Genomic DNA, 18,353 nt, shown 5'->3' with positions numbered 1-18,353 from the left:
AAATTATTGATAACGGTGAAAAAAATACATCAATCGCAAAGAAAAATTATAGTAAATACTCGTATTGCGTTTATTAAAACTCGTTAACATATTTGGTTGATGAAACTTTCACATCTTCCGGAGGAGGAATTACGTTCAAACTTTTCCAAAACTCGTAACTGTCTAATAATAGACCAGTCTTCACTTGATCTTGATTCGTGGTTATGTGAAGATACTCGAAATCCTTCGACACTGGGACTGGAGCCCATAAGGCATCATCGCCATTTGGATTTCTACAATTATATGTAGGTAGCAATTAAAATTATCACTCGAGTATTTTACTTGTATTGTATGTATAATCAGTCCTAAGCAATATTATTCTATAAGTCAGTCACTCACCCACTAGCTGCGAAATTCACCCAGTATTTGACTAATCTTTCGGATACTTTGAGATCATCACCTTCGGTGATTTTTGGAACGAACCCGTTCAAAGGGAATAAACTGATAAGATCGTCAACGTGACAGACGCCTTTAAAGAGAGAAAAAGAGACATGGGTTTAAAAGGTGAATTTGCATATCGAGAGTTGATAAGGTATGCTTACCAAGGTCGCCGGCAATTTGGCCAAAAATTTCAGTAAATGTTCTCTTATTACGATGATCGTAATAGTAAAAGTATACGGGACCTTTGTACCGTCGTGCGGCTTCTAATACCGAGTAAGTGAAGTAACCGTCGCTGTACAACTGCAAAAATATCAAGAGAGATAGGTACACCATATTGCCATACTTGCTCACGGTTAAAATACGTGTATTTTTTGTAATACGTCTTATTATTCGCGTACTTACTTGAATCAGTTCTTTGGCGGTTTCCATACCGATATTTTTATCGCCAAAGTAAAACTTTTTGATAGATTCGGTAATTTGGTCAACTTTTTCACGATCTTCTATATAAGATCCGTAATAGAAAGCGATAGGTAGTAAACGTTTATAATGAGCATTCAAATATTTTGCTTTGGTTCCATTTTCGTGTAAGTATCCTGAAATAATACGGTACTCTCAAACTGGTGCATTTGTAAAAAAAAAATTAATTAATTAATTAATTATCTAGTAATAAAAACATAAAATTAATTTTAATCTAAAAGACGTTCAAAAATACTTATCTACGCCTTCAGACTGAACCATTTTTCGATTTTTGGCTAATTTTTAATAATTCAAATGATGACCCATTTTCTCACCAAAAAAAAAAAAAAATCAGAATTCATAAGATTAGAGTGGAAAATGAGAAAGCTTTCATTTTTTCAAAAATAATCTCAAAAAAGTTCACAAATTTGACATGGCCGAGACTGATTTGAAAAATTTGTTTTCAAATCGATCTTATAAGGATCGAAAAATACGATAAATTGAAGATTATAATAAATTGCTGAATTTCATTTTGATCTCTTGGTCTTGTTTATGGATTTTTTTTCAAAACAGGAAAATCCGAAAAATCCCTATAGAGGTACCCAAAATGGTCGGATACCACTTTCAAGTGATTCTGGCGGTCGAAAAACGTATGTTAAGCTATATTTCAGATTTTCCCTTAATTTAGTCAAATTTTGATTTTTCTCCTCAAAATGACCTTTCAAATTTTTTTCAATTTGTCAAAAATTGGGAAGTAAAATTCAGTATTTTTGGATGACCGTTGGATTTTTCTTGTTATTTTCCCTACGTTTTGAGGTTGATTGTGAAGACTGATAAGCAAATGACCCTTTTCGAGCCTAATTTTACCTATTGCTATATTAAAAAAATTGTAAAGAGTCGAAAATTTCTGTTGGCCAAAGTACCTATGGCTTCACAAATCACTTTTCTTATAAGGAAAACATATAGCAACAGAAAAATGTTTTGAGTCAAACAGACAAAGATCAAAAAAACATCCAAAATTACACCTTCAGAAGTTCAGAACAAATTTTATGAGACGAATTTCATTTTTTTATTTTTGGTAAATTTTTGAAATTATTTCAAACTAGGTGTAATTTTATGAAAACCTCATCATTTAACTGAATTGGAAAGGAAAAAGTTAAAATTCGGCCAACAACTTATTTTTGACCTTCAAAATCAATTGATGGCGCTTTCGTTCATCTGGAGCTTCCAGCATGGATTTTTCAGCTTTTTAAAAATTTTCATAAAAAGGGTCGCATGGTGCTGGTGGTTGAAATGAAATTCAGCATTTTACATCCCAATTTTCTGCCTACCTATGTGACCATTTCAATCAAATCAAGCATGAATTTCGCAAGATTCATTCTTACAAATCCAAATTCATAATTTGTCTTGAAGGTTGGATCCAAAGTTTGACAAGTATTTTATGACGGACACCCTGTACACATGAGATATTGTTGATTCTTTTACAGATTTTGAAATATCACGATATTTTTACTTTTTTTTTAATTTTTTATTTGGAGCAATTCTCCAGCAGAAAAAATTGTTTTTTTCTTCTTTTTTCCTAGCTAATATATTCGACGTTCATGCTTACTTGCAGCTTTAACTATTCCTTCGGCGGAGGTCATTCCTACCATCCAAGGCACATTATTGACTGTATCTTGATGCCAGGGACTTTGATATATGAAAGCTTCTTTAACGGTACTTGGTTCGGCAACTACAGAAAACGGGACAGTCGGTTCGGCGTCCCAAGCCTGCGAATGAGTAAATTGAAAATAATTCTCTCGTTTTAGGTTCTTTTTCGAGATCGTAATGAGAATGTTGAAAATTTTTAAAACAAATACTTAGATGAAGTATTCGTACGTAGAATTTATTATGAGCGATGACTATCTCACGAGCTGGAATCTTTCTTAAACAGTTCACCAAATTTTGACTGCTCGTTATAGGGCAGTACGTTATGATACCTAAGGCATGCGCTCGCTGGCGAGCTAATTTTCGACTCTGCATGGCCCAAGATGCTAAGGAAGATCCACTTTGACTGATGGCACGATGGAATAATCCTAAATGAAGAACGTTATTAAAATATTTTTTCCATGAATATAGATACGAAAGATATTAGATGGGACGATGTAATATTTACTCACCTTTACTCAATGGCGAATGCATGTGATAATGGACACTTCCAGCGCCAGCACTTTCTCCAAATATGGTTACTTGATTTGGATTACCTCCAAAATCAGCGATATTTTTTTGTATCCACTTCAAAGCCATTACCTGATCTTTCATTCCATTGTTTCCTGGCACCACATCATCTCCGGTACTTAAAAATCCTAGTTGTACCAAAATAAAAATAAATTTGAAATCAACTACCCTCAACAAGGAAGGTATTTCAGAATTCAGATCGAAACAAATTCAAAATTGTCCCACCTGTTGAGGGTATACCCAGTTACCTTACCTACTATCTCAAGAATTTAGCAAGCGAATGTATGTAAGTATGTGGTGGTATCTTAAATAATTACCCAATATATTCAATCGATATTGTATTACAATTATAATAACGTCGTGATCCATAAAATAGGTAGCTTCGTAAAAATCAGCTCCACCAACAACGAAACCGCCTCCATGCATGTAAACCATCACAGGCAGTGGATGCATTTTTTTCTGTAAACAACAATAAAAAATAGAATAATTCTAGGTTTTTATTTGAAAAAAATTAAATTCACTGCTATTAATTCATAGGTTACATGTACTTGTCATAAATGATCTGTTAAATATAACTACGAAACTATCAATTTTGGATACGCTGCACGTAAATTCAAGCACAACATATGACGTGACTAAATTAGGGACCATCGAATGGACATTACTATAATGTATGTACTTACATATAATATATATACACAAAACTAAACTAAATTACCAAACGTTTAATTTTCCAAATCGAACGCATGGTGAATAAATGCTGATGGAATTAAGCAATTTATTATAATTATGAGGATAGAAAAAACATTACAAACGAAATAGGTAAAAGATTCCAAATAGACCCACGGACATTAGATACCTACTCGTATCAGACGGTTTAATTACAGAAATTATTATTAAATGTGTATTTTCAACTTACTAAAAAATTTCACGGAACATGAACATGATAAAAATTACTCCATTTTTGAAGCACTTACAAGAGTAGATAATCCCGTTTGGAGGATTGAAAATAGGCAGTAGACGAGATTTAAACGTTGTGTGATTTTTTTATTTTTCATGGAATTTTTTAATGGATAAAAAATACACTAAATATATAGATATCACATGCGAATATATCTTTTACAAAAGATCTAGTTGCGCTTCTCCATGGGACCGATAGAATTTATGAGAATGTATTTTTTTCACAAAACAAAGGCTCCAAAATTTCGAAATATGCGATTATATGTGTAGGAAGCTACAATTTTAAAAATCGTATTTCCAAGCCATCATTTGTTCAAAGCTTCGTCATAGCATCCAAAATTTTTCGTTTAAAAAGCTAAAATTTGGTTAGAAGTAGGTACCTTCTGAGTCCCCTTGTTTCGGTAATAAAAATGAAGGGGAAAAAGTCGGTCCACCATCATTTTCAATAAATTAGAAAATTATTTTGTTTTGTCAAAGTGCATATTGTTCCACACATCAATATCTATTATTCAAATCGAAGATGATCAAGATCATACGACAAAGTTTTTCTAACAGTAAAGTTAATATTTTCATCAACTACTCACCGCTTTAGGTACGAATAAATTCAAATATAAGCAATCTTCTTGTCCAACAATTTCTCTCAAATGGTCGTCGTAGGTGAAAATCTCTTTTTGAATACAGATTGGAGGAGGTAATGTGGCATCTCGTACACCATTCCATGCTTCCGGAGGTTGAGGAGGCTACAAAACATAAATCTATAGGTAAGTAGGAAATCAGGTACAGGGTGCCCAGAAATATCGAGTACCCCTAAGAAAGTTTTTCATTTAAAATGTAGGTTGGCAACGTGAAATATATGCATATGATTGGTGGAATGTTATCTCTCCAGTCCAACAACCAATCATGTGCTATCATTATTATCATTCACTGTGACCAACCGAAGTATTTTAGTAGAAAACTCTTTTAGGGGTACTCGATATTTCTGGGCACCCTGTATATTTATTAGGTAGGTCTAGGTACTTCTAGTGAGCGCGGCCACGTTTTTTCTTTCAAGGTAGCCCAAACGCATGTTTAAGAAAATTCCAGTTGGGCCCAAGATTAAAAGATCATGTCCCAAAACCCTCGTAACCAAAATTTCAGCCACTAAATTTCATTTTTGGATTTTTGACAAATTGAAAATTTAAGAAATTCAAAAAAACGCTGTTTTAAGGTCGATTTTCAAACTTATTCACGGAATGTAAATTTTTTCGCAAAGTAAACCCACGTGAATAACTCCTGTAACTCAACTTTTCAACATCAACAACTACTAGTTTTGAGCCATTATAAATTCTCCAACGATTTTTCATTTTTCCTCAAGGGTCGAAAATGAAATTTAAAACCTATAAATTTGGTTTTTGTTCACTATAGGCACTGCCAATGCTCTCATTCAATTGTTTTAGTAGGTTAAGTAGGTACCGGAAAATTCCAGAAGCGCCAGTTTAAAAGTGAATTTTTGACAAGTTAGTAAATTCCAGAAAATTGAAAAAATCAAATCTTCAAAAAATGTAAAATGATCGGGAGGGTGCCCAATAAGCGCTGGCCATCTAAAATTTATTTCTGGCCCGTCCAGAGTGTGTTAAAAAAAATTTAAAACCCGTTGCAGTTGGCTACAGCACGGCCCAAAATAGTAGACCTAAAGTAATTGATGTGTGGGAGTTGAATTGAAGAAATTATTCACATTAAAAATCGCCCATAAAACAGTTTTGTTTGATTTTTTAAATTTTCAAAAATTTGTCAAAAAATCAAAAATGACTTTCGGAACTGAAATTTTGGTAATTTTTTTGATTTAGCTTGGTTTGTTTCAAATTGGAGAGTGCTAGTTCAGAAGGTTCCTTTTGTAAGTAAGATTTTGTTCTTTGATTTGAAGGAATTTTGTACAGAAAAAAAGTAGTTTTCAATTTATTTTCACAGGCAATTTTATGAAATGCATATTATATGGCTACTAATACTTCTGATACAGTACGTTTACTTATTAACAATACATATAATGCGAAAAATTATAAATTATTTTAGGATAAGTACGAAATATTTACATGGCCATTACCAACCTACCAACCTAAAAAATGTGCATCGTAAAAATTTATCTCTTTTGTGTGCATTAATGAATAAAAAGAAAGGTAATGTCTGATTCTTGGGAGCTCATTAAATACATATTTACATGCATAATACTTTAAGCACATTTATCAGTATCCTAACCGCGTATCTTGAAAAAAATATGGATTAAAAACCGCTTAAAATTCAAAAAGACGATAAATCCTACCTCGTGGATAAATTTTAACAGAGTGGATCAAGTTTAAGATACTCACCTACCAAGTTTTTTTTTAAATTGCCAGTACCTATGCCGTCAGACTTCTTCAACTGATAATCGAAAATTTTCAATATCAGAACTTTAGGGTGTGTTAAGTGTTTAAAATGAAATCATTAAGTATAATTAGAGAAAAATTTCAACCGGGTTCATTAGTCGCATTTGCATCACTCTGAGTGCAGAATTGAAAAAAATTAAGATCGTGCTTAAATACTCGTTTAAAATGTGGTTCAGCTGGTTCGTATGTACATTCAAAACAATTTTTTCGGTAATTTTAAAAATGCGCCGGAATTTAAGCCCTTTGTTGTCATTGAGAAGAAGGGAGGGGAGAGGGTTCTCAACTTTTTACCCTAGATCCCTGCTCCAGAATTTATTCCGATAATTAGCCAGATGTTCGAATAAATTTTGGAAGGGAGAGTTGAGAACAATATAATGATAAATAATTTTGAATTTTTAAAAATGATGCTGGCCTTTGAAAATAAAATTGTGAAAAAGATTTGCTGGGATGCTAAATTTTTGGAAAATTTTCGATTTTTGTCCGAACGAAGCGAGAGTGAAAGTTTTAGAAAATTTACTATTTGTGAGGTACAAAAAAAATCATTTATAATATAGGTAAGCAGTTTCACTTTACTTTTAACGTCAAAATTTCGTGCTTTTAACTAGGTACTTATTTTTGAATGAAATTTCGTGCTATTTTCGTTCTTTTGCACATTTTTGCATCAGTAAGGTACCAACCCTCTGTTCGTCAGTTAAAGTAGGTATATTTTATAGATTTAGGTAGATAAGCAGAAGCACAAATGCATGTACCTCCACCTATCTCTATCTCAACATCTTCATCTCTCCAAGCACAGCGGCCTTGTACCTGAAGAAACGGAACTATTCGTTAACTTATACCTATAATTTACCTCGAAACGAAGATCTCCGACTGGAGGCTTGGCAAAAGGTATGCCCAAAAACCCATAATACTCGGAGTTATTTCTCGATAGATGAATACCTCCACGAAGAGTACCCTGTTGTATGGTCACACTTATATCCAGAGCATCATCGTGATGAACCAAAGCTATAAATAAAAATAACGGTAGACCAATTATTTCACGAAACATCTTAATTTGAGAAAAATTCCTAAATTTAAACACACAAAACCACAACTGCCAAATTAACTCGAATCTCGTGACACTGAAAATCAACCGACAACCGGGAGCATTCGTGATTACAAAAAACAACGTGTTGCTATACCTACGTATCTACAACCACTTACAATGTTATCGATTTTTTTAAAAAAAATCACTGATATCAGCTGTTCGTGACGTCATGGCCATGAGGAAATGAATTTTTCGCAGACATAATTCTTAATTCGTATTTCGTATACCGTTTAGAGGAGAAAATTGTTTACGTTTCAATAAATCGAGCATAAAATTCTTAGAGCTAATTTTGTGATAAAGTATACAAATAGGTACCTTTTTAATTGAAATGGAAAGGATGAAAGTACTCGTACTACGACTTACGTACCTGTCCACAAATTTGTACATTGACCAACCCCACAGACACCTAATGCATCATACGGTATTCAAAAATAGTAGGTACATAGGGTAGGTGTACGTGTATGTACTTAGTTGACGAGAATGTTCGTGATAACGTAATCAGTTCGTAAAAAGAACTATTGACCAATTAAGGTTAGATAAAGGCAAACTACTAGAAAAACAATGCGAAAATATTAAGTCGTTGATAGCATTTATCTGTTGTCCGAAAGCAGCACGAATCCAGGAAATGTACACAACTATCGATTTCATCTTCTTTGAAAAATATGCCAATAATTTTCAAATGATTTTTTTTCTAGTCAGAAGTACGCAGTTTACTAAAAATATAAACTTATACAGGATGTCTGGTGAGTGGATGTCAAAACTTCAAAAATTTGGATATAACCTGGTACCTACGACTTGAAAAAAACTTTTTATGAACAGGTTGGCTACCGTTAAAATTTAAGGAGCAACCGAGCTTTGAAAAAAAATTTCGAAAAACATATTTTTGACCTTGGGAATGAGTAGTACTTTAAGAAAGAAACAAATTTTGTCATTATGAATTTTTGCCAAACTTTAAAATTGAAAGAGCTACAAATATTTTGAATGAAAAAATTGAGAAGACCGTATTCTTGACCTTGGGAATGGGTAGTTCTTTGGAAAATAAACAAGTCTTTTCATTAGAATTTTTGCCTAATTTTGAATATTAAAGGGGCCAGATATATTTGTTTCTTTCTGACCCCTTCAATTTCAAAGTTAGGCAAAAACTCATACGACAAAAGAGTCTTTCAGGATAAGATAGTGAAATCGGTACTTTCTCCGATTTGGTTGAAACTCACCCAGAATCTTAGTTTGTATGTAAAACCATCCCAAAATTTTTTTGAGCCGACCCCCCCCCCCACCTCTCTCTGAGAAATGTGCCCATACATGCGCTCAAAATTCAAAATTCCCGTTCTTCGGAGGGGGTGGTCCAAAAATTTTGAAACGTTCACAGAAAATAGTCACTCGGTAGATGCGTGTGTGGAATTTTTTTCGAAAAAAATTTCATATTTGTGGGCTTTTTGGAGAGGTTTAAAATTTCAAAAATTCGTAGAAAAAAACAGGGAGGGGGGCCTCTGCAAAATTTTTTCAGAAATTTAGTTACACCGTAAGGTAAAATATATAATTTTCCCAAGGTCCCAAAGGGGGGTGCAACATGGTCAGAAAAAAAAAGCTTGAAAGAAAACATGTATCTCCAGCACTACCGCGCGTTTTGTCAACATTGTTCCACGACACCACCGTGGGAAAACTTCACCTATCGCGCGCTCTCAAACTTGGATTTTTTTTTGAAACCCCTATTGAAATACCATTGTTGCCATCAAAGGTTTTTTTGATGAATATTTTCTAGAGTGGTGTGGTGAACAACAGAGCTATAATTACAATAATTTTCAACCCCCTCCCTTCGTATTTACCCTTCAAAATTGTGTTTTTCAACTGATTTTATGCTCTTATTTACTAACAATGAAAATTGCGAGATACAATACGTGTAGTTTCTGCATGATTCGATACCGCTGAGCACGAATATGATGTCAGGTTTTCGTTTTCTGATAATCTAGCCCCTCCACAGCCTGCACCCCCACCGCAATTTTTACTACAAATTTTTGAAATAAAGCTATGTACTTTGATGATATTGGTGTTGTTTTTATATGGTCCGAACCGCCCAAGCACAAATATTGGCTGCGTCTGATTCTGTTTTACACTCACCCGGCCCCTCCATAGCTTCAACCCCCTCCTCAATTTTCACTATTTTTGAAATGGAGCTAATTTCTCAAAATTGGTGTAGTTTCCAAGAGACCTAAACCCAAATTCAGACATCTGATTTCGTTTTGCTCATACATAGCCTCTCGGAGGACATGGGTAAGCGTAAAACAAAATCAGACGTCTGTATTTGGATTTAGATCATTTGGAAAGGACACCAATAGTAACTTTATCTTTCGAAAATATGTAGTAAAAATTAAAGTGGGGGGCTGAATGCTCTGGAGGGGCTAGATTAGTGTAGCAGAAAATCTGACGTCATATTGGTGGTCAGCGGTATCGAATTATGTGGAAACGACACCACATTCATATGACTTTTGTAAATGCAGCACAGCTGCCCATTGCACGAATAAACTTGATTTGATTTGATTTAATTTGATTTGATAATATTTGATTCTTCCAAAATTCTCATTTTACCCCCGCTATAGCACCTACCTTTTTACCGAATTTTCCATGAGAAAAGTCACCTATTGTATTTGTCATGAAGGTTCAGGATTTAGGTGTGGGTGGGTTTTCTTGACGAATTGAAGTGTGCTGATCACGATAAGAAATTTTTATTTTATTCGAATTACAATCATTCAGTGGACGTATTTCAATAATGCTGACTAGTTACGTATCATAGAGAATTGAAGTACCTACCTATCCTATGGGCTGATGCAATAGTTCATAGTTGTTGATGTTATACAGAATCTGAAAGCTTCAATTTTCGAGTTTGCAGAGAATTGAAGTACTTATCCTGTGGGCTGATGTAATAGTTCATAGTTGTTAATGTTATGCGAATCTGAACGTTTCTACATATTTTCTAGTTTGCTCAAAATCAGAATCATTACCACTTAGATTAAAGTATTTGTATTTCAAATTTTGTACTTTTTTCCGTCAACTTCTCTGTCATAATGGATGAAGAACCAGTAAGTGATTAATTTAATTTCGACATGCGTGTCATCATGTTTCCTCTTTTCTTTTAAAATGCCTATCATTTTTTGAAGTGTAATTTTTAATGTATGATAATATTTATTATTTAGCACCCATATCATGACCTACCTATCAAGACTTTTCATATGCACAATGTACATGTACCTATTATTATTTTTTTAGATGATTGATTTCTTCATGAAAAAGAAAAAGAAGAAGAACTCCAATTTGGATGCTGTTCTTGTAAAACCACCGGATGACGATGGAGAACTTATGCATACATCGACGACTCTCGATAAAGAAAACCAGGAGCCGACCACTAATAATGAAAACTTCGACGGTACCTAATGGTACCGAACATCTTATCAGTTCTTACTTAATTCTTATCTATAATGCATTATTTATCATTCAGATGGGTCGCTACATTTGGACAGTTTTGGAAAAAAAGAGAAGAAAAAAAGGGCCACTTTCAATTTGGATGAGTTAAATAATGCATTACCTGAAGGTGGAACTATGTCAAACGATGATTTTACCGTCGATCTCCAAATGGGTCCAGAAACAATTATGGATGTGAGTATTTGAATTTTTAAAATATATTTTCATTTATTTTGGCAATATCTGACTTTAATTTTTGTTCTACTGTCAAAACAGCGAGAAGATTTCGATTTGGACATGGACTTTTCGAAAATGAAGAAGAAGAAAAAAAAGAAGAAAGATTTAGATGAGTTGGCTGAGGAAGAGGTAGAAAGAAATCTCGAATCGAGAGATGAAGGTAAATATAAGTACTTTAAGATGAAATAATGCTGCTAATTTTGGGACATTATGTTAACATAAACGCGAAAACTTTTGTTGGTAGGTTCATGCTGCACTGAAATTGAGGCGCCATCAGTCATTGGTAATAATTAATAATTGAAACGTGAATGATAACAGTCTGGAATTCGTTTTTACTGATCTATTTTTAATCATTTGCAGCAGAGGATGAAAGTCAAACATGGAGTGGATCTGATCGAGATTATACTTATGACGAACTACTCGCCAGGGTTTTTAATCATCCAGATATGGTAGCGAGTAAAAAACAAAAGTTTATTGTAAAACCTCCTCAAGTCCTACCTGCTGGTGCAAAGAAAACTTCTTTCGTTAATTTCAACGAAATATGCAAAACGTAAGTTGATTTTGAATGCTTCTACAAATTCATCATTGTGATACCTATAAATATGGTACCTACCTATGTACCACAAATGGGTTGATTATAATTGATTATGGTTCACAGGTTGCATCGTTCACCCAAACATTTATTGGATTTCTTGAAGGCTGAGTTAGGCACTAGTGGTTCTGTACATGGTGAAAAGCCATTAATAATTAAAGGACGTTTTCAACAAAAACAGATAGAAAACGTTCTTAAACGTTATATCAAAGAATACGTTAATTGTCATACTTGTCAGTCTCCTAAGACAATATTACAAAAAGATACTAGATTATATTTCCTTCAATGTGAAACTTGCGCGTCGCGGTGTTCTGTTGCTAGTATTAAATCAGGTTTTCAGGTAATGATAAAATTTTGTTACAGAAGTAGGTATTATTTTCATTTTTTCTGGAACAATTAAATTATAATTGACTTATTTTTCAACAGGCTGTTACTGTCAAACGTGCTGCAATCCGTGCCAAGACCGTGTAATAACGATCCATATTCTGAAATTTTTATTCTTAAAAAACCTCGCCTTGTTATTTTTGTTATTTTTTCAAATTGTCGCTATTTTAAAAAAATGTCAATTTTTTTGCAAAACTAGAGCATGTCTATCTGCCAGAATTTCTGAAAATTTATTCCAGAAAACATTAATTATTAAGTCAGTACTCTCAGAATTTGTTTTTATTATCAGGTAATAGATATTATTCCTCCTTAAACAACCTGCAGTTTTCTCAATAAAAAAATTGTATATTTGAATTTATTATAGCTCGTCGTTAATAATCTTTTGAGTATTTTTTGGTTTAAACGTAGGCATTACTTGAAGGCTTTTCCAAAATAAGTATCTCTCTTTCAATAGTTCTTTTTTCATCTCATCAATTTCAGTGGTAATATGAAGGTATTCAAAATCATCGGAAAGGATTGGTGTCCATAGCTGTTTCGCATCGTTGTTGTTTGGATTCCTGGAAGTACACAAAGAAAATTATCTTCTCTTCATCTACAGTAGACCTAGACCCTATATATACAGGATGTCCGGAGAATTATTTTTAAAAAGTAATTATCTGGATACAAGCGAAGAAGTGCTCGGTTGAACATGTTGCCTATCTTGAAAATTAAAGGAACGTATGTCCATCGGAGAAAGATTTTAAAAGTCAAGGACTGCAAGTCAAACATTGAATTTTCTCTACATGACAAGTTTTTGTTCAAAATTGAAGATTGGCATTTTTACTCATTTTCTGGCGAATTCGAGAAATTGTTATGTATAAGACGTACTTTTCATAGTTATTCAATTTTTATTTTTTTATAAAATTTTGCTGTCAAATGAATTTTTTTACGATTTCTACCGTCTACGTAATTATTGCCAGTATCTTTTTTGATTTATCAACATCCGTTTCCATTGCGCAAAATGATTTTTCAATTTTATATAAAGAAGAGTGGTCCTTGAATGTTTATGATGGGCAACTTTTTCATCTAAAGTTGTGTTTCTTTGTGATATCCACCAAATACATATTAGGGTAGGATATGAGAATTTTTAATTCAGTAATTCAATATCTAGACGCTCTGTGTTATATTAGGTACTCGATTTTTCACCACACAGGTATGCATTCAACTTACCCAGTAGTTGCAAAATTCACCCAATAATTTACCATCCTCTCAGATACTTTGAAATCATTTCCTTTGGTAACTTTTGGAAATAAACCATTCAAATAAAAGAAACTGAATAACTCATCCGCATGAGTGACTCCTGTATAAAATTAATATACTTAAATTAACTCAGCATGGTAAAGATAAAAATTATAAATTACGAAATATGAGTATAATGGATGATGTAATCTTTTCATTTATGGATCATTTTTTTCTCCTGCACTTCTACCCCAACCTCTACCATAAGTTGATGTTTATCAATATTGATTTAATAGTCCGAATCAATTAGTTTGGATGCTAAGCTATGGTAAGCGTCTTACTTGCCTAGATCAATGGAACATTTTCCAAATACTTCACTGAACGTTCTTTCATTCCGGTGATCGTAGTAATAAAAATAAACCGTATTATTATGACGTTTAGCTGCCTCGATGGCATCATGAGCAAAATACGCGTCCGTATGGAACTGAAAAAAAAAAAAAAAAAAAACAAGGATGAAAACAAAGTAGGAATGAACCTACTTGAAAATATTTGCTCTTGTTTTAATGGGTAGGGTGTGTATAATTTTCAATGAGCCGAATACTTACTGCTATAAGCTTGGAAGGAGTTTTAAAACTGATACTTTCATTTCCAAAGTAAAAGTTTTTCAATGATTCTGTAATATTAGATATTTTGTCTTCGTCTTCGATCCAAAACTTGTAAAAAAGTATAACGGGTAATACGCGATGATAATCTTTACTCAACAGTTTCAACATGTAGCCATCGTTCTTTAAATGTCCTGAAAAAAATTCATAATTTTAGAATTGACTTGACCACATCAAAAAAAAATGTTTTGGACACTTTTGAGTAGTTATAGGAATATAGTGTGAAAGTGACAAAATGAGAAAATTTTGACTATAAAAGTAGGTAGCTAGGTATATAGCTATTGAATATCTACTGACGTATGGTTTGAATAGCTCCATCTGCTGAATTGATGCCTACAATCCAAGGTACCTCGTTGGTGGCCTTATGATACCAAGTACTTTCAGTAATGAAAGCACCTTCAAGATCTGGTTCTACTACAACAGGAAAATGAGTGGCAGGTTCGGATTCAAAAATCTAAAACAAGAAAAATAAGAAAATCACTAAATTATCAAATAAATACGAAAAATGTGTCTACCTACGTGATTGGTTTCACTGGTTTCAGTTTTAAACTTACATAAAATTTATCAACAGCTGCGACGAAGTCTTTGGCAGGTATTTGTCTTAAACATTTAACGAAAGCTTTTGAGCATTTTTGTGGACACCCCATAACGATACCAACGGCAGTAGCTTTCTGCTGAGCTAATTCGCGAGAATTGTGTGCCCATGGAGCTAATGAGGTGCCACTTTGACTAATCGCTTGGTAAAATAAACCTATGTAGGTACAGAAGTGCGTTGAAATTGGTCAGAATTAAATACTCGGCTTATGTAGGTCTAGGTACCTCAGTAAATAGGTACGTACAAGAAGTAGGACTAGTAGGAGTATGCCACATAAATACAATATAGTGCGAGTGATATGCTGATTACCTTTACTTAAAGAAGAATGCATATGATAATGAACACTACCAGCTCCAGCACTTTCGCCAAATAGAGTCACTTTATTTGGATCACCTCCGAAAGCTGCTATATTTTTCTGCACCCATTTTAAAGCCATTACTTGATCTTTCATGCCATTATTTCCAGGAAGTACATGGTCTCCAGTGCTTAGAAAACCTAAACAACAAAAAAGAAAAGAACTCCATCGATTCAACGCAGAAAATGCAATAATTCCTAGCAAAAAATAAATAAATAACAACTTTAGTACACACTACTCACCCAATAAGCCTAACCTGTAATGTATTGTTACAATAATTATCTGATGATCCATGAAATACGAAGGATCGTATAACAAACTGGATCCCATGAGAAATGAGCCACCATGAATAAATACCATGACAGGTAAATGTTGAATTCTTTTCTGTAAAGAAATCGAATCGATAGGTAAAAACAATTATCAATCTAGGTACCTATTTCATAAGGTGGGAATACATACAAAAAATGAATACTGTAGATACGGTAATTTTGAGATATTTTAAGCAGTTCTAGAGCCTCCATGGCTCCAGTAATTTTTTAGAAATGTCAGAAATTATGGAAGAAATTTAAATCATTAAAAATAATCAACCGAGAAATGCGAAAATGGGATGAAAATGAAATTTAAGCTTTTTAATCTACGATGTAGGTACCTAAGTATATTTGTATGGGTTGTAAAGCTTTTAAACAAGTTATTGGAAATCAAAAAAAAAAAATGTGCTGGAGGCTCTACGCTCTAGAATGGCTAAAAGTCACCTTCAATTGATTAGGAAATCAAAAATAGCTTTCTAGCTTAAGTAAGTAGGTATATGTTAAATTTTATGAGAATGGTGACTTTCAAACTTTTTCTGGAAGCTTCAAGACTACTCAAAATTACTTGAAACAGCTTCCAATAGTTTTTCAGTCAAATTTCAGCTTTTTAGCTCATTTGGTTGAAATTCCATTTTTTTTTCAACTGGCCCAAATTTGAATTTTAAACGTTCTCCAAAATTCAAGAATCAGATTTCACGTTCTGAAATTTTACTTGGTGAGGAATTTTGATGTACCTACATAATTTATTAATCTACCTAGCATGCTTTTGGATCCAAAATTTCCTTATTGGATTTTTTAAATAGATAATAGCTATACTCACGAGTGCACAGTGAAAATGGCATTGAGTTAAAATACAAAAAGAAAAACTCAGATTTTCAAAAATCATGTCTGAAATTTTTTACAAAAAGTTCAAATTTTAAAATGAAACTCTCAGGTAAGTCGAGGTTATTAATTTAAATCGAGAAAAGATGTGTGATTTTATTTACCCAGAACTTGGGCTGATTTGAAGTAGGTATTAGTTTTCAATTTTGAATTTGAACGGAAGGAGGGCATTTGCTCTTCAAATTTGAATCAAAATATAAAAATTTCTCCAAAGTATGATAAATTATGAAAAATTGAATGACGTGTTTTTGAAAATACTTACCAAAGCTCGAATTAGGATGATTATGGAGGTTTTCCGAATTTCGCCCCCATTTTTAATGACCTAGCAACCCTTTTATAATGATCAAAATTTAAATGAAATCTCCATGGAATGTGACATATCATTTCTGAGGGATTTGAATTAAAACATACCGTACCCGGTTGCCCTTGAGAGGTTTTAATTTTTGGCCTTTATCATCAAATTAACATTCTTATGAGACTTCGTGTCATTTCTATTTTTTTAAAGAATTATGGTTCATGTTAAAATTATTAAGATAGATTCAAAGAACAAAGTACCCGTCTAGGAAGATAAAGCTTTATCAAAAATAAAAACAAATATGTTGGTAGGTAATAAAATCTGCTTATCAACTCGTAAATTGGATCAACAACACCATCAAATTTATAAAGAAGCAAAATTTTACAATTTTTTGGATCCGAAATCAGGTACATTACAAATATGCTTTTGAGTTGCCTTGAATTTATTTCTCATAACATGAACAAAAGACATTCTGTCTAAATTCAAATGAAATAAAATAATGGCTGAATTTCAACTTCATTATTTTTAATAATTTCGGTACCTACTAACCTTGGGCGTAAACACATTCAAATATAGGCAATCTTCTTGACCAATAATAATTCTTTTACGATTACCATCTCCAGCAGAAGGTATTTCTTGAATGCATACGGGAGGTAATGTAGTTGCATTTCGAATACTTTGCCAAGGAGCTGGTGGTTTAGGAGGCTGTAAATAAAATTAGATAGGTAATAAATTTTGAAAAAAAAAAATATTCACTAGGTACTCACCTAATAGGTAGGTATTCTAAACATGTAAAATAAATTCTAAAATGTATACCAATAGTCTATAAAACAAAACATAACAACTCAACTAGGCAGGTACCTACATAGGTAAAGTAAGAAACTTAAGTATAGACATAATTACCTGGAAACGAAGCTCCCCGATAGGTGGCTCAGCAAACGGAATACTTAGAAATCCATAATACTCGGTGCCATTTCTAGACAAAAAAGCTTTCCCTAATAATCTACCTTGTTCGAAGATTACTTCTTCGCAATTGCATTTCGCTCGAACAAATAGAAAGGTAATGAGACAAAAAAACAATCGAATTGACATTTTGATAATTAATCGAGCGATAATTTATTTCAAGTTGGTGTATAGGTAGGTAATGTAATAATTAGTACCTATGTATGTTAACACGAGTGTTTTTTCCCGAATAAACACACCGCATCATCATTACTTATGTACTGATCTTGTAATGTACCTAATTTAAAAGTTCACTTAAGAGACCAAAGTAGAATGGATACCTAGCCGCGCAAGCGACGTTCGGTTCACTTCAAAATAAGATAATGTTATGTTCATACCTACCTAGTACCTAATACAATGGTTTTTTTCCCAAGTGTTTATTTGAACCATAATATTGGGACTCGACGAAAACATTTTCATAGGGGAATTTTCTGATTGGTACTAAGGAGTATGAGCAGATGATAATTTTCAATAGCGCGAATAGGTGTATTAATTATCGAGCAAACAAGTACCTACCTCTTGAAATTGTCAAGAAAATCTGCTCTCGTGAATTTAAATCTTTGTTCGACTTTTCGTTATCAGCAGTTTGAATATTTTTTTTATGGCTATAAGTATTTACCTATAGCTGTCATTGTGCAGTAATTATTGTTCAAAATTCAATACAATAAACCATACATATGGGTGAAGAGCAGACCTACAGAAGAAAGTGTGTATCACAGCTTAACAAAACGATAAACATTCCCAACAAATGATGATAAATTAGGTAGGTAGTTGAGTAGGTACCTATCTATCTTGGAGAGTGGATTTTAAAATTCATAAATTTATCGAGTA

The 18,353-nt window shown here is 33.1% G+C and overlaps 3 protein-coding genes across 3 annotated transcripts; 1 reads left to right on the top strand and 2 right to left on the bottom strand.

The window, feature by feature from the left end:
• Positions 1–56: 56 nt before the first annotated feature.
• On the bottom strand, positions 57–7,660 carry LOC135842682 (juvenile hormone esterase-like). Its single transcript, XM_065360259.1, has 10 exons — positions 7,300–7,660; positions 4,638–4,793; positions 3,411–3,552; positions 3,036–3,221; positions 2,755–2,951; positions 2,486–2,645; positions 823–1,013; positions 582–720; positions 379–508; positions 57–272 (listed from the first exon to the last, which is right to left on the bottom strand). Exons 1-10 carry the CDS (start codon positions 7,495–7,497, stop codon positions 74–76), a joined length of 1,698 nt encoding a protein of 565 aa, XP_065216331.1. The 5' UTR covers positions 7,498–7,660; the 3' UTR covers positions 57–73.
• A 2,604-nt stretch (positions 7,661–10,264) lies between these two features.
• Positions 10,265–12,762, top strand: LOC135842691 (eukaryotic translation initiation factor 2 subunit 2-like). The gene is made up of 8 exons (XM_065360271.1): positions 10,265–10,613; positions 10,801–10,957; positions 11,030–11,187; positions 11,269–11,389; positions 11,474–11,512; positions 11,590–11,779; positions 11,888–12,161; positions 12,248–12,762. Exons 1-8 carry the CDS (start codon positions 10,599–10,601, stop codon positions 12,290–12,292), a joined length of 999 nt encoding a protein of 332 aa, XP_065216343.1. The 5' UTR covers positions 10,265–10,598; the 3' UTR covers positions 12,293–12,762.
• On the bottom strand, positions 12,467–18,052 carry LOC135842683 (esterase E4-like). The gene is made up of 10 exons (XM_065360260.1): positions 17,424–18,052; positions 17,070–17,225; positions 15,278–15,419; positions 14,990–15,175; positions 14,640–14,836; positions 14,383–14,539; positions 14,029–14,219; positions 13,769–13,907; positions 13,415–13,544; positions 12,467–12,762 (listed from the first exon to the last, which is right to left on the bottom strand). Exons 1-10 carry the CDS (start codon positions 17,610–17,612, stop codon positions 12,564–12,566), a joined length of 1,686 nt encoding a protein of 561 aa, XP_065216332.1. The 5' UTR covers positions 17,613–18,052; the 3' UTR covers positions 12,467–12,563.
• Positions 18,053–18,353: the final 301 nt, after the last annotated feature.

This window comes from Planococcus citri, chromosome 4 (assembly GCF_950023065.1).
Source record: "Planococcus citri chromosome 4, ihPlaCitr1.1, whole genome shotgun sequence".
Lineage (NCBI taxonomy): Eukaryota > Metazoa > Arthropoda > Insecta > Hemiptera > Pseudococcidae > Planococcus > Planococcus citri.
The sequence above is the reverse complement of the archived record's forward strand: the minus strand, read 5'-3'. Positions and strand labels throughout refer to the sequence as shown.

Coding starts and splice junctions, on each gene's coding strand:
- LOC135842682 (XM_065360259.1), bottom strand. CDS start 7,497: ATGTTTCGTGAAATAATTGGTCTACCGTTATTTTTATTTATAGCTTTG. Junction 2,952..3,035: donor GCATTCGCCATTGAGTAAAG/GTGAGTAAATAT, acceptor TTCTTCATTTAG/GATTATTCCATCGTGCCATC. Junction 273..378: donor GTGAATTTCGCAGCTAGTGG/GTGAGTGACTGA, acceptor ATATAATTGTAG/AAATCCAAATGGCGATGATG.
- LOC135842691 (XM_065360271.1), top strand. Junction 10,958..11,029: donor TAATAATGAAAACTTCGACG/GTACCTAATGGT, acceptor TTTATCATTCAG/ATGGGTCGCTACATTTGGAC. Junction 12,162..12,247: donor GTATTAAATCAGGTTTTCAG/GTAATGATAAAA, acceptor ATTTTTCAACAG/GCTGTTACTGTCAAACGTGC.
- LOC135842683 (XM_065360260.1), bottom strand. CDS start 17,612: ATGTCAATTCGATTGTTTTTTTGTCTCATTACCTTTCTATTTGTTCGA. Junction 14,220..14,382: donor TGGAGCTATTCAAACCATAC/GTCAGTAGATAT, acceptor AATTTTTTTCAG/GACATTTAAAGAACGATGGC. Junction 12,763..13,414: donor GTGAATTTTGCAACTACTGG/GTAAGTTGAATG, acceptor GTGTACTTCCAG/GAATCCAAACAACAACGATG.